The 14421-nt window shown below is 55.5% G+C and overlaps 1 protein-coding gene across 1 annotated transcript; it reads left to right on the plus strand.

The window, feature by feature from the left end:
- The first annotated feature begins 17 nt into the window (after positions 1-17).
- ERLIN1 (ER lipid raft associated 1) lies at positions 18-13441 on the plus strand. Its single transcript, XM_032116418.1, has 12 exons — positions 18-92; positions 558-713; positions 1580-1661; positions 2145-2191; positions 5661-5722; positions 6994-7119; positions 8035-8108; positions 8542-8600; positions 9153-9244; positions 9705-9794; positions 10090-10169; positions 10322-13441. The coding sequence occupies exons 2-12, from the start codon at positions 601-603 to the stop codon at positions 10538-10540; spliced, it is 1044 nt and encodes a 347-aa protein (XP_031972309.1). The 5' UTR covers positions 18-92; positions 558-600; the 3' UTR covers positions 10541-13441.
- Positions 13442-14421: the final 980 nt, after the last annotated feature.

Raw genomic sequence — 14421 nt, forward strand, 5'->3', positions numbered from 1 at the left:
GTCGCCGCGGCGCGCCCAGGGTGCCCCGCGCCGGCGCGCGTGCGCGGCGGGGGTGGGAGCGCGGCCTCGGCAGCACGTGGGGAACGGGAGAGGTACGGGAGAGATGGGAGAGGGATAAGGGAGAGGGATAGGTACGGGACAGGGACAGGGGACAGGGCAGAGAGTGGGACAGGATCGGGATAGGACAGGAGAGGGATATGGGCGGGATAAGGACGGCGTGGGCATAGGGACAGGCACGGGATGGGGATTAGGATAGGTACGGGGTAGGGAGGGCAAGGGCCTAGGGACGGATCGGGGCGGGACTAGGCACAGGGCCAGGGCCAGGGCTGGGGCCGGGCGGTGCCGGGTGCGGGTCCCCGCGGGGCGGGGCCGTGCCGGGCGGGCCGGGCGGTCCCTCCGGCGCAGCCCCGGGGCGGGGCGGGCGGTGCCGCCCTCCGCGGCCGGGCCCTGACCCTACGGCCGTGTCCTGGTCCGTGGCGTTTGTCGCGGGTGTCTCCTTGGCCGCGGGGGCGGTGCCGGGCCGGTGCCGCCCGGCGCTGACGGTGTTGCTGTGGCAGGGCCGGGCCCGCGGAGCCCCCGGCGCCGGGAGGGGATGCGAGCATGGCCATGGCCCAGGCGGGGGCCGCGGCCGCGGCTGCCACGGGGCTCCTCGTCTTCCTGCTGTACTCCGCCATCCACAGGGTCGAGGAGGGACACCTGGCCGTGTACTACAGGTACGGTGCCCCCGGGAGCCTTCCCGGAGCTGGGATTCATCCCCGGGCCCAGGGATTGCTCTATCCTGCACTTCCCTCCGGTTTTTTCCTCCTGGGTGTGCAGCCCCTGTTATTTCTGGTCCCTTCCGCCCGCGCTGGTGAGTCCCAGACACGCTGGCCCCGTGCAGAACTCTCTTGTCTTTGGGTCTCTGAACCCTCAGCTGCTTTTCCTCCCTCTCCTTCCTCCCTGCCCTTTTCACAGACTGGATTTCAGAGCTCAGAGGACCATAGCTCTTGCTCCATCGTGCCTTCTCACATCTGTTGATCTCTCCCTGTGCCAGCAAGAGCCATCACCTTTGTCCCAAACTGTTACTCAGCCAGAGCTCCCGCTGTGGCGGTGCTTTGGAATGTTTTCCCTGCCCTTCCCACTCACCACCGTGGGCTGTTTCCCTTTAGTTACAAGCGTGTTGAGCATGAGAACCTGGGGGATTTTTCTTTGTGCTTTGGGCAAGGGGCTGTGCCGAAATCCAAACTGGCAGCATCGCATCCACGGCTGGTTTTTCCATGGTTACCAGCGAACTATTTAGGGAGGAGAAATCTGCCTTCTTGCAGCTCTGTGTGGTGTTGCAATGCTGGGAGGGTTTATCAATAGCTGCCTTCTCCAAGAGTTAATGGCTCACAGGCCCCAAGCAAAGTTGCAGCAAGCAAGGATCAGGTGCACTCAGCCCTTCTGTTGGGGAATTGCTGGCAAGTGTGGGGCTCTGATGCAATCCTCAGTCCCCCAGCTGTGACCCGCGGCAGTTTGAACTGTCCCTGTATGCCCTCAAGGCCAGCCCCTGCTGTTTCCCCCCTCCTGAGCCTTTCCCTGTTTTCCTCCCTCTCTGCAGGGGCGGTGCGCTGCTGACCAGCCCAAGCGGGCCTGGCTACCACATCATGCTCCCCTTCATCACCACCTTCAAATCCGTGCAGGTCAGTGCCCGCTCTCTCCCCTGGGAGAGGCTGAGGGGGAGCAGCTCTGGGGAGGGTGGCCCTGCTGTTTGCAGAGGGGCTCTGGGATGTGCAGCTCCTGGGAATCCCCACGTTCCTTCTGCCTTCGGTGCCAGCAGACAGCCGGGGTTTTTCCTGTTGGAAAGCCCTCCCCAGCACGTGTGTGTGTGGCTGGGACTGGCAGTGTCCTGCTCGGGGAGGACAGTCCATGTTTGTGGCTGTCCCTGTTCCTCAGGAGCACCCCATGCCTGAGCGTGCCCCGAGCAGGGAAACAGGCACAGCTGCCTGTGCATCCCCCAAAAGGCAGGTGAGGAGAAGCTTTGCCTTCTGCCCACACCTGCAGGCATCACAGGGGAGGCAAAGGACACGTTTTTGGCTCTGTGTTCCCGCTGTGAGAGCCTGGCACAGCAGGACCTTCCTGGAGGAGGGAGCGGCATGTGAGTGCTGGCTGTGTTTGTGTTGCAGACCACGTTGCAGACTGATGAAGTGAAGAATGTGCCTTGTGGGACAAGGTAGGGCTTCCATTTGTGTTCCTTCTAGATGCATGCTGTGGGGTCATTTGCTGGGACACGGGGCTGGGAGGTGAAGGCAGCTACCATGAAACCAATCCCCAACGTCACACGTATTTCCCACTGTAACAGCAGGAGGCTCAGGAGGGAACACTCTGGCTCTTGCTGGAGTTGCTGTTCAGAGAGCAATAAATGGTAACACCATTTATTGTGGTGTTACCTTGAGTTTTTCTGGGTTTCTCCCCTCGGTTGCTCTGACAGCCCATTGCTTGTGCTTTGCTCTGCCCTCACTGGTTCTCTCCACCCTGAGTCCTGTGGCTGATACAAGTGCTGGCCCCAGTGGTGGGCAGAAGTAAACAGTGAGTGAGAATCCTCCTGATGGGAGGAAGTTCATTTCCAAATGAAATTCCTGCTGCATAATTAGGCTGATTCTTCTGTCAGCTCAGAGCTGCTTAGTTGTAACAAGCAGAAGGAGAGGGCTGGTTGACTTGGGTTACAGATCCTGTTGTGTTGGTTCATCCACAAGTTAAAGTGATGACTCTTCAGGATAAAAAAACCCTGGTGATTCTCCTTGTCTTTTACATTCAGGGTCCTCTACAGAATTTCTGTTTAGAAAAACAAATCAGTGTGACTGCGGTGATGACACGTGGTGACCATGTTGAAATTAAATGTTCAATGTTGGTGGCAACATTAATAAACCAGAGTTAATTTTGATCAGGTTTAACCCATATTAACTTTCTTGGATTCAGCTTAAGACATCACATGGGGTTAAATATTAACATAAAGGTCTCATGGTTTTAGTTTTAGATCTCAAAGCTTTTTCAGGAATATCTGTAAATAACGTTATTGTTCAGTCTTGCAGCTTTCATGGAATCCCGGAATGGTTTGGGTTGGAAGGAACCTCAAAGCCCATCCAGTGCCAGCCCTGCCATGGGCAGGGACACCTTCCACTGTCCCAGGCTGCTCCAAGCCCCAATGTCCAGCCTGGCCTTGGGCACTGCCAGGGATCCAGGGGCAGCCCCAGCTGCTCTGGGCACCCTGTGCCAGGGCCTGCCCACCCTCACAGGCAACAATTTCTTCCATATATTTCACCTGAATTTCTCCTCTGTCAGTCTGAACCCATTCCCCCTTGTCCTGTCACTGCAGAGCCATGTCTAGAGTCCCTTTAGAGTGAGGTAAACACAGTCTTTAGGCCAAGCAAAAGGTCCCTGCCAGCCTCAGCCATTCTGTGCTTCTTTGATTTAGGAGCTAAAAATGAAATTCCCGTTGAATTTCATCTTTGTGGGGTTCCGTTGTGCAATGCAGGTGGTTGGGAAGGTACAGGCAGTAAAAATGGGCTTTAAACCACCAAACAGCTGGTGAAAGCAGTTCTTAGTTAATAATTGAATACACTGCTGACCAAAGGTCCCAGTAGGCCTGTCCATTTTTAGGGTGTTACTGCAGGAGCCTCCTGGTTTGCTGCATTTGGGATCCAAAGTCTGCGGGTGCTCGATGCCAGAGCTTTGCATCCACATTTCCATAGTGAAACACTAGCTCATAAATAACAAATGGAACACACCTGGAGTGGCACTGTCCCAGTTCAAAGTCTGTTACCAGAACAGGTCCTGAACAGTTTAAGGTTTTGTATTTACATATTAAACCATGGGATTTTAAAGGCTGGGTTTCTCTTCCGCCATCTTTCTATTCCCATTCCCTGTATCCTTATCTGTATCAGGAAGCTTCTGAGTGTCTGTGTGGCTGTCCCATCCCCAGTTTTTGCCTTACCTGTCCTGTTTGTACCTGGCAGCATTAAGTGAACACATTAAATAGAGATTTTAAATCCTGAGTTAGGTCTTGAATTGTCTGAGGCTCTCCAGGATCTTCCTGTCCGTGTCCATCTTCTGTGGCGTTCTCTGGATGCTGTCTCCTTGTCCTGTCAGGTCAGGCAGCACTGCTGCCTGATGGTGCTTAAACCTCTTCCAGGTGCACGTGGCCAATGTGTTGATGCTCCTTTTAGACTTCCTATGGACTTCTCCTTGTTCCTCTCTCCCTGAATGCTTTGGGGTCTGAGTGGCACCTGTTTCCTCAACGCTATTGCATGACCAGCAGGACTGATAAAATTCACTTATCCCCCACCACACTGGGCCATAATAATGGAATAACAGTGGATAATATCCGAGTTAGTGTCCCACACTGGCTGAGATCCTCGGCAGCGTTGTTGTGGAAGGTGGTGCTGCAGTCAGACGGTCCTCACTGGCCTGAGGTGCCATTCCCAGAGCCTTTCCTGCCTGGGAGGTGATACGGGGCTGTGGATGAGTCCTGATAGGATCCAGGGTGTTGCAGACCCTCTCCTTTTCTTTCTGACATCCCTTTAAAATCGAAATGCCAAATTTGCAGGAGACGAGGTCCTTCCATCACCGGTGTTTATAGCTCACAGTTGTTGTGAAGCAGGTTTGGAGCAAGCACAGGCTGGGCTTGGAGGCCTTTTCCAAAAGAGCACAGGCACAGGCAAGTTCAGGTTGTTTTTCTGCAGACTTGGCTTTCAGCTGCCAGAAACCAAGATCCGCAAAAAAAGAAATGGAGTTTGTCGTGGGGGATATGTTTGAGTTAAAACATCCCAGAGACTGAGTTTGGGAATGTGGGAGTTTCACTGCCAGGAATGAGCTGTCTCTAAACAGCTCCTGCTAAAGCTTCTGGTCTGTCATATGCCTTTGTCCCAAGGACAATATCACAAGAGTATTCTGCTTTGAAATCATGCTCTCAAGAGACTTAGAGCTGTTGAAAGTTACGGTTTTTTTCCTTCACTGTAGAGTTTGTCCTCTCTGGTGTTACAGGTACCCAGGGCTGGGCATGACTTTCTCAGAGCCACACCAGTAAGAGCAGAGGCCAGGGGCAAGCCTGAGCTCTGAGTGCCCCTTTTCCCTGCCAGTCTGGCAGCACGCCATCCCCTGGGGAGAGGATTGCCTGCAGGCTCCCTCTGCTGGGGTGCTTCTGGTGTTCCTGGAGAGCCCTGGGCACCTGGATTGAAGTCTGCCGAGTGCTTTGTTCCTTCCATTCTAGTGGGCCTTGCCGAGCTCCTGCTGGAGCTAGTGACTGTGTGACTTAAACTAAGGGTCCTTTCTATGGAACATGTGTTTGCTGCCTAGGAGAGCTGAGGTGTGTCTGCATTTGGTGTCTGCTCTGCTGCTGGCAGGTGTCACCTGCTGCCCTTGTTTCCTTCCTCTCTGCTTTCCTGCTGCTTGCAGCTACATTCCTGTTCAGGAACATCTTCCTTTGGCTGCTCGAGCAGGAGATCACAGAGGGAAAGGAAAGTGCTTTGCAGGCTTGCTGGAGCACGCTTGTGATTTATGCAGAGAGAGGGACTGGGGTTCACTGCCATCTCATTGCAAAATGCTCAGAATATGGTAAAAGAGGGATAAAGATGCCTTTGCTTTCAATATGTAAACTGTTAACAGCTGCAGCGGTGACTGGTGAACTCTCTTTTCCCTTGCAGTGGGGGCGTTATGATCTACATTGACCGAATAGAAGTTGTGAACAAGCTGGCCCCATATGCAGGTATTTCCCGTCCTGGTTCAACCAGCAGAGCTGTGATTGTCTTCACTCCTCCTGTGGCAGCTCTCTCTTGGTTTGCAGGACTTCCCTTTTCCATGTCTGGAAAGCTTCCCTGTCTGTTTCCATTCCTTGTTACCCTTACGGCTCCCAGTCCTGTAGCATTGATCCCAGGGGCTTCCAGCTCGGCTCCTGAGAAAACTACAGAGACAAAACCCATGTAGGAACCTCTTACCTTCTTATTTCAGCGAGCCAAAGACACAGACAGCTTGTTTTGTGCAGCTGCACAGCTTCATGCAAAGTGCCAGCATTGCTGAGGCACTGCAGGGTGAATCCCTGTTGTAATTCATGGAGTCATGGAAAGGTTTTGTGTGGAAGGGACCTTCAGGACCATCTCGTTCCACTCTGTGCCGTGGGTAGGGACACCTTCCACTATCCCAGGTTGTTCCAAGTCCAGTCGTCCAGCCTGGCCTTGGGATGGAGATGGACATCTGCCAGGGATGGGGCAGCCACAGCTTCTCAGGGCAGCCTGTGCCAGGGCCTCCCCACCCTCACAGCCAACAATTTCTTCCATATATCTCACCTAAATTTCCCCTCTGGCACTGGGAAGCCATTCCCTGTGTCCTGTCCCTCCAGTTCCTGCTGCAGGGTCCCTCTCCAGTTTCCCTGTATCCCTTCAGACCCTGGAAGGAGCTGTGAGCTCTCCACACAACCTTCTCCTCTCCCAGCTGAGCAGCCCCAGCTCTCCCAGCCTGGCTCCAGAGGGGAGGTGCTCCAGTCCCCTCAGCAACTCAATGGCCTCCTCTGGACCTGCTCCAACAGTTCCACGTCCTTCTTGTGCTGGAGGCACCAGAACTGTGCACAGAATCCCAGGTGGGGTCTCAGCAGGAGCAGAGGAGAATCCCCTCCCCTTACCGGCTGGCTGTGCTCCTTTTGATGCAGGATCTGATTGGCTTAAATAGTGGGAATGATCCTTGTTTTCACTTCCCAGCAGTTCCTGTTCCTGTGCGTGCAGTCCTGGTGAGGCTTTGCTGTTTCATCTGTTTATGCAGATGATAGAACAGGACCAGGCAGTGCATCTTGCCATGGCTGCTCCTGGAAGCTGTGTAATCCCAGCAGCCCTAGTGGGTGTGCAGCAGGCCTCTCCCTGCCAGCTGGGCAGGGCAGTGTGGCTTTGACTACCCAACTCCTGAAGACCCCTGTCCCAGTGCTGCACTCCTTCCCTGGCGTGGTGGCATGTGTCTGTGGTGACCCGTGGCGATTCTGTCCCTCCCCAGTGTACGACATCGTGCGGAACTACACCGCAGACTACGACAAGACCTTGATCTTCAACAAAATCCACCACGAGCTGAACCAGTTCTGCAGCGCCCATACCCTGCAGGAAGTGTACATCGAGCTCTTTGGTAAGTGGATGGCAGCTGGGTGATCCCAGCTGGGATCCCCCTGGAATCTCCTCCCTGTGCTGCTCTGGAATATGTTACAGCTGACCCCTGGGAGCAAACTGCCCCTGTGCTGCAGCTGCAATCTAGAATCCAGTTCCTTTTCCATCCATGTGCCACTTCCCCTGTAACTTTAGTGACTCAGATGCCTTTGTCTTTCCCCATCTGCATGTGAGAATTTGGTTTCAGTCTTTTCCCACTGATTCTGGATGCACAAAGCAGCCACTCTGCTCTTGTGTGTGCAGTGATGCCCGTGGCCTTCACTGTGACAGTGGATTTGTCTTGTTCTACTTCTGCCTGTAGGCCCCTGCTCTGTTCCTGAATTCACTTCTGTACTTTCACAGCTCCCTCCTGGCTGTCTTTTAACAAGTGAGAGCTGGAAGGTTTTTGGCAGGGAGGTGGAGTGCTTCAAGAATTAGCACAGGTTGTATTCTCCTTGATGAACCTGTGTCCCAAAGACAGAACAGGTTGTGTTCCTTCTTGAGTGGCTGAGCAGGGGAAAAGCGGCTTATGGAAGATAAAAGGTTGTCAGAATTTTAATATTAAGGTACTCCAAGTCTGAGTGCTGAGAAGGGATAGACTTCTACCACAGGCTCTGAGCATTCTGTCCTGCTGAGGGTGCTGCAGGCCATTTGCACTTAGCTGAGGTAACACAAATTGATCAATAGCTGAACTTCCCTAGTCACTAGCAAGTGACTCTCCTTTTGGGAATGTTTTTCAGGGGACATAGGAAGGGAATCAATGTACTGAGTGGTCTCAGGAAGCATCTTTATCTTACACCGTAGAGTTACCTGCCCTTCAAGGCCAGCTCTCTGCCACACAAGCTGTGGGAGAAAGGATGAGAAGCTAAATGGTCTCTCTTTTGTCCTCCAAACACAGATCAGATAGATGAGAACTTGAAGTTGGCCCTGCAGAAAGACCTCAATGTCATGGCACCAGGTCTCACTATCCAGGTGGGTTGTGGACTTTCAATAAAGAGATTTAAAAAGGTGGAGAAGGACTTTTTGCCAAACAAAGCCTGCAGTTTCAGGACGAGGAATGACAGTTTTAAACTGAAAGGGGAATGTTTTATGCTGAGGGTGGGCAGGCCCTGGCACAGGGTGCCCAGAGCAGCTGTGGCTGCCCCTGGATCCCTGGCAGTGCCCAAGGCCGGGTTGGACAGGGCTTGGAGCCACCTCCCATGGTGGGAGTGGGTTGGAATGGATGGCAGGAAATAGGAATGTAGGACACCTCTGGTCAGCAGTGCTGGTGCTCAGCAGTGTTCCACAGGAGGATTAGGCACCGCTGTCCACAGCACTGCAGCTGGTTTTGCAGAGACATGTCTTGGTTATGCAGCTTGCATCAAAATGTTTCATTCAAAATGTGCTCCCTTTTTCTCCTTCCCAGGCTGTGCGTGTTACAAAACCCAAAATTCCAGAGGCCATCAGAAGAAACTTTGAGCTAATGTGAGTAGCTGGACATAAAATTGCATTAATTAGTTTTGAGGGTCCTGCACAGGCACAGTGCTGTTGGAAAGCTCTGCCCTGGAGAGGTGAGCTCCAGGCAGTGTGTGCTTGGCCAGGTGCACTTGTGCCTTCTGGTTTCCATTTCCATACTGAAATCAGGGCTCAGGGGTCTTGGTGTGTTGCCCATAAGCTCCCCTCCAGGATCTCTGGGATGCCTTTGGGCAGAAGGAGATGCTGTTGGATCTCCCTTCACCTTTGGCTGAGCAAGCCCAGCTCCCAGCCCCCATTGCCCTGCTCCCAGCCCCCATTGCCCTGCTCCTCGTCCTGAGGGCCTCAGACTGGGCTTGCATCCAGCTGTGGCCTCAGCAGTGCCGGATGGAGAGGGGGTGATCCCTTCCTCTGGCCTGTGCACGCACTCAAACAGCTGCAGACAGAGCCAGTCCCTGCGGCTGGGAGCTGGCAGCTGGCTGGCCTCTTGTCCCCATGGCCTCTCCTGGCATGCAGAGCTGCTCCTCATTCCCTTTGCCCAGGATAATGCTTCTCCCCTTGCAGGGAGGCTGAGAAGACCAAGCTGCTGATTGCAGCCCAGAGGCAGAAGGTGGTGGAGAAGGAGGCGGAGACGGACCGGAAGAAAGCGCTCATTGGTAACGTCACCAATTAATGTCGCAGGCTGAGCCTCCATTCCTGCATTCCCTGCTGAGCTGGGGCAGGACATTGTCTTCTATCACTGACAGCTCCCTGAGGGAGGCACAGCCAGGCTGTGCAAGCAGTTGTTTTGAACATCTGAGTGAAAATCCCTCAGCAGCAGAGCAGGGAGCACCTCTGTCCTGCAGTGGAAGAGGAAATCACTCTGCTGGAAGAACTGCTTGGGCTTGGAGCTCCATGTCCCTGTGCCAGAGGGATCACATTTGTAAATGGGCTGTCAGCTCTGCAGCCATCAGCACTGCGTTTCTTCCTGTTACTGAGCTGCTCAGAGTACAGACTGGCACTGAGTGGGAAGGGAGGGAGCAGGGAACCAGCTCCTGGTGTGGCAGATCCTGCAGCCAGGTGCTGGTGCTCAAGCCCTGGGGAGCAACTTTACCAGCTGGGCCGTTGTGATTGCAGAGGCAGAGAAGGCTGCACAGGTGGCCAGGATTCACTACCAGCAGAAGATCATGGAGAAGGAAACGGAGAAGCGGATTTCTGAGATTGAAGGTAACCACGCTGCTGGGGCGGTCTGCCAGCTGGGGGTGGTGGCAGGTAGGGGAACCTCAGACCTGCACAAGTCATCAGGGGAGCTGCAGAGGTGCAAGGTTGGGCACTGGGGGCTTTCCTGCCCTGTGCATGGAACTCTCCAGGAAGCTGCAGGGCAGGCACGGGGCCAGCCAGGCTGTCACGGGCACTCCTGGGTCAGCTGGTCCCCACGGGATAAGGGCTCAGGTGCTCAGTGTGATGGGACCAGTCATTTCCTAATGCTTTCTTTCCTGTCCCTCCTCTGCTGCTGTGTCAGATGCTGCATTCCTGGCAAGGGAGAAGGCAAAAGCTGATGCAGAGTACTACGCTGCTCGGAAGCTGGCTGACTCCAACAAGGTGAGCGCTGGGAAGCTGGTCGCTCACTCTTTTCCTCTGTGAAAAGCTGATTTAACAGCCCACACCCCAGGAGGCAGCTGCCTGACATGAAACCTAACACTGCAGGGCCCAGAAAGTTGTCTCTTAGAGTCTCTGGTTTCTGTTTTTTGTAGCTGAAGCTGACCCCTGAGTATCTGGAGCTGATGAAGTACCAGGCAATCGCTGCCAACAGCAAGCTGTACTTCGGCGACCGCATCCCTGGCGTGTTCCTGGACTCCTGTGCCTTCCAGCAGGCCAGCCTGAGGACTGCCCACGAAACCAGCCTTCCTGCACAGGAGGCCCTGGAGACCTCTGGAGAAAGCCCCCTCAGAGGCGAGGAGAGAGCTGGCTGAGGGAGGCAGAAGGGAACCCGGTGTAGCTCAGCAGCGAGCCCGGCTGTGCCCGGGGACGAGGCCCTGTGCCGGAGGGGCGGATGCAGCACATGCCTGGACATCTTGTGTATAGGTGCCACTTGGGGTGATTTTCTTCTAGCAACAGATTGCAAGGGCTCTGCCTCTTCCGTTTCTCCCCCTGTTAAGTTGGTGCTTCCGAAGGAGGGATAATCCTGTACTAACATACCTATACTGGAATATTAAACGACAGACAGCAGGAAAGCCTCCCGGGGTAGGTGCAGTTATTTAGCAGGCATTACTCTGGAGGAAGGAGATGTGGCTTTGAGTGCTGTGTTGCTGCACACTGGTCATTGCCCAGTGCTCCTGGCTGAGGCTGAGTGAAGAGGTTCCCCTTGTCCTGCCACTGAAGCTTCGCTTGGTGAAGGTTTCTGCTGACGCTGTCTCGCTCTCCTCAAGGACTCCGGTGGAGTGGGCTCTCCTTGGCCAGCGTGTTCCTGCTCAGAGCGAGGAGTGCTTTGGTGTGGAATAGGTTATTGGAGTAGGATCTGCATAGCCATAATATTCCTGTAGACAGCAGCACTAGATAAGGATTTGGAGGAAGCGCTCTCTGAAGGGATTGTGCAACCCTCCTCTCCAAGCAAGAGCCTCGCACAGGCTGCCTGGGACTGACTGTGGTGTTCCCACTGGGTGGCTGAGTCTCATTGCCTCCTAAACCAGATTTCAGGAGCACCTCGGAGCAGCTGGTTGGGAACAGAGCCTGGCAAGTCTTTGCTCAGATTCCAGCCTCCCTGTAAGTCATTCACCAGAGAAAGGGGGCTGAATTTCCACTGCTCTGCCATGCTGGCAAAGTGAAGGGGAAGAGAAGAGTGAAAGGACCCTACTGTGCAGCAGATCAGATGTCTGACACTTCAGCTGCAAAGTAGGCGAGGCATCGTTGCTCCTCCGTGCAAAATCCGCTGCTCCAGCAAGCGGGACCTGCTTTGTATGTCCTTGAGCAGCCGTGGCAAGGAGCGTGTCCCTGCTCCTCTCGTGCCTGGCCAGGCTGGCTGGCAGGCGGATCTTCTGTCCCGATCTGCGTTGTGATACATCCAACCCTGCTCCTGGTGTGCCGTGGCACGGTGAGGGGGAGATGTGCTTGGGGAGGGCCAATCTGCTGGGACAACCTGCTTTCCACTTTTCCTCTTTCCTACCCTCTGCCTGCAAGGATGTGCTTGCTCCTAGGACCTGCTCCTCCTCGTGGTCTGTGAGGATCCAGGCTGCGACGGCTGGGGGAGCAGCTGGCAAGAGCTGGAATGCGGTTCTCCAGCTGGGAGCACCCCAGCTGCTGCATGTTCAGAGACCTGCTCTGCTCTGCCAGCCAGGTCACCTTTGCATCCTTCCTGCTGTCCTGTCCCCTCGGAGCAGCCGTGCCACCCTTGGAGGGTGGTGGCATTCCAGGCACTAGGCCCACTGAGATCTTCTGTGCCTGGCACCATCTGCAGCCTCACGGCAGGGGGAGGGATGTGTTCAGCTCCTGCCACTCAGATAGGTTCAACCCAAAACAGCTTCTCCTGTGCTCGTGATGTCCCCAGAGGAGGTGTGTGGGCTCGGGCTCTGCAGTGCCGCGTCCCCACCCCGTGTGGCTGGGCTCCAGGGAGGGCACTGTCCCTCCACGAGGAAGTTCAGTGACCCACGGTGCCTGCTGCTGTCTCTGCTCCTGCCCTGGCTGCCTCTCCTCCATCTCTGGGGCAGAGCAGGGTTGTGTTGGCCCTGCCCCTCCTGCAGAGTGTAAGATGTAACTGTGGGACTTTGCAGCAGTTTTGGGTGGTCTTTCTTGTCCTCCATCTGCCTGCGAATTCCCAAGGCTCAGTTGATGCTCTGCTCCAGCATACCAGCTCCTCTTCCAACCCAGCCCTGGCAGGAGCCGGGTCCAGGGCACCAGGGCAGAGAGGGGGTGGCAGTGTGTTTTGTAGTGTTTGAAATGTCTCCTGGAAATGCTGCTTGGCTTGTAGAGTGCCCTTTTTCCTGTGGGATGGGCTTTGAGGAAGCAGTGGAGTCTCATCTCTGCCCTGCCACGCGGCCTCTCCTCACCCCGGCAGCACCTGCTTTGGTTGGATTTTGGGATGAGGACAGGCTTTATAGGCTAGAAGCACTGCTGGAGGGAATGCTGGCAGGGATGTAGGCCCTGTGATTTTCTTCGTGTGTTACTGGGGTTGGACAGATGCACTGGGCGTCAGGAATGGCTGGGATGGGCAGGGTAGGTTCTGCCAGCCTGGAAGTGACAAGAGCACCAGGGGAACTGCTGGGAGCAATGACCAGGCAGGTCACACCTCTCCTGCAGTGACCAGAGCAAGATGTCCATGCAGGGAGCAGGAAAGCCTTCCAAGCCAGTGCAGGAGGAGCCACTTCCCTTTGGATCCGAGCCTTGCTGTGCCTCCCTGCGCCGTCCGGGCGGGTGCATGGCTTTGCCTTAAGTGGCTGTCACTGGCTCAGTGTCCCTCCGTATGCATCAGCCACCTCCCCGCGTGGTCTGAGGGCCCCCCGGGGCTGCTCCCACGGTCCCAGGTCCTGCAGCAGCATGTGTGATGCTCAGTGCCTTCTGCAGCAGCCTCCCCCACCCTCCCTGCTTCCCCAGCCGCTGCCGCAGCAACCCCAGAGTGTGCAGGAGGGGATGGCCACGACCCTGGCGGGGGCTGTGCTGCCCTCTGAGCCCCAGCTGTGAGCAGGGACACGGCTGCAGCCAGGATTTTGGGATTGAACTGGCTTTTCTCTCCGCTCCCACAGCCTGTGTGGGGCTGTGACTAGGGGGGTCTGCCCCTGGATCTGCATCTCCTTAAGGAAACATGATACATATGGTCAGGTTTACATGCACAGTGTTAAGTTCTTTTGATAAAGCAGAATAAAATTATTTTGTTAACATTTTTTGGATGGTTTTATGTGTCCTAGGGCTGGTGGCACACGAAGTGGGGGACCCCTGTACCTCTCACCGTGCAGCAGCACTCTGTGGTGTGGATGTTCTCAGCTGCAGCGACTGCCACCCTGGGAGCCCCCTGGGCTCAAAGCTCAGCCTGGATGGTGCTGAGCATGAGGGGCCTCCCTGCAGCGTCTTGCAGCCCCTGGGGCAGCCTGGCTCTTCGTGGCTGGCAAAATGTACTGCAGTTTAGCTCCCGTGGCTCTGGCACTGGATTGGGGAGCTCAGCTCCAACCCTCTTCCCCCTTCCCTGCTCCCCGCACAGCTCCCTGCCTGCTGCCACCCTGCTGTCCCCTCCTGCCCAGACATATCCCATGACACTTCTAGCTTCAGTCTTTATTGGTATAAAAGCCTTAAACCTAAATTATATAAAAAATGGGATGCCTGGTTTTACAGCAAGTGGCTCAAAATGGTCACATAAGGGTCATAAATAAATGGCTGCAGTAAAAAGGCTCCCAGGGAATTCCCTTTTGAACAGTAACTCAAGGAATACCTTCAGAAATAAAAGCCCCGTGGGGAGGCCAAGCCCAGCTTGGACCTGCCACAGCCCGTGGTGACACCCCGCCGTGTGGTGTCCCCAGCCAGGGCAGTGCTCCTGGGGCACGGTCCCCACGGAGCAGCGCTCTTCCTGCCCCGGGATGCCAGGAGCTCCCCTCCGCAGCTCCAGCAGGGAAGGGCAGGAGGAGCAGGACACATTCAGGACGTCGGGAGAGAAAGCAGCAGCTCCCAGGGCGCAGAAGAGCCTGGGCCGGTGTGGGGCAGTGCTCCAAACCGGAGCTGGCGTTGTCCCGGCTCCTAGTTTCCTTGGGAAGCCTCGGCTGACGGCTCCCTCCGGGACAGCCGTGAGGCTGCCGAGTCCATTAAGGCACAACTCGAGGATCTGTAAACACTGGTGCCCCCCGGGCAGGGTCCGAGAGGGCCGGCCAGCAAT

Source organism: Corvus moneduloides, chromosome 8 (assembly GCF_009650955.1).
Source record: "Corvus moneduloides isolate bCorMon1 chromosome 8, bCorMon1.pri, whole genome shotgun sequence".
In the NCBI taxonomy this organism is placed as follows: Eukaryota; Metazoa; Chordata; class Aves; order Passeriformes; family Corvidae; genus Corvus; species Corvus moneduloides.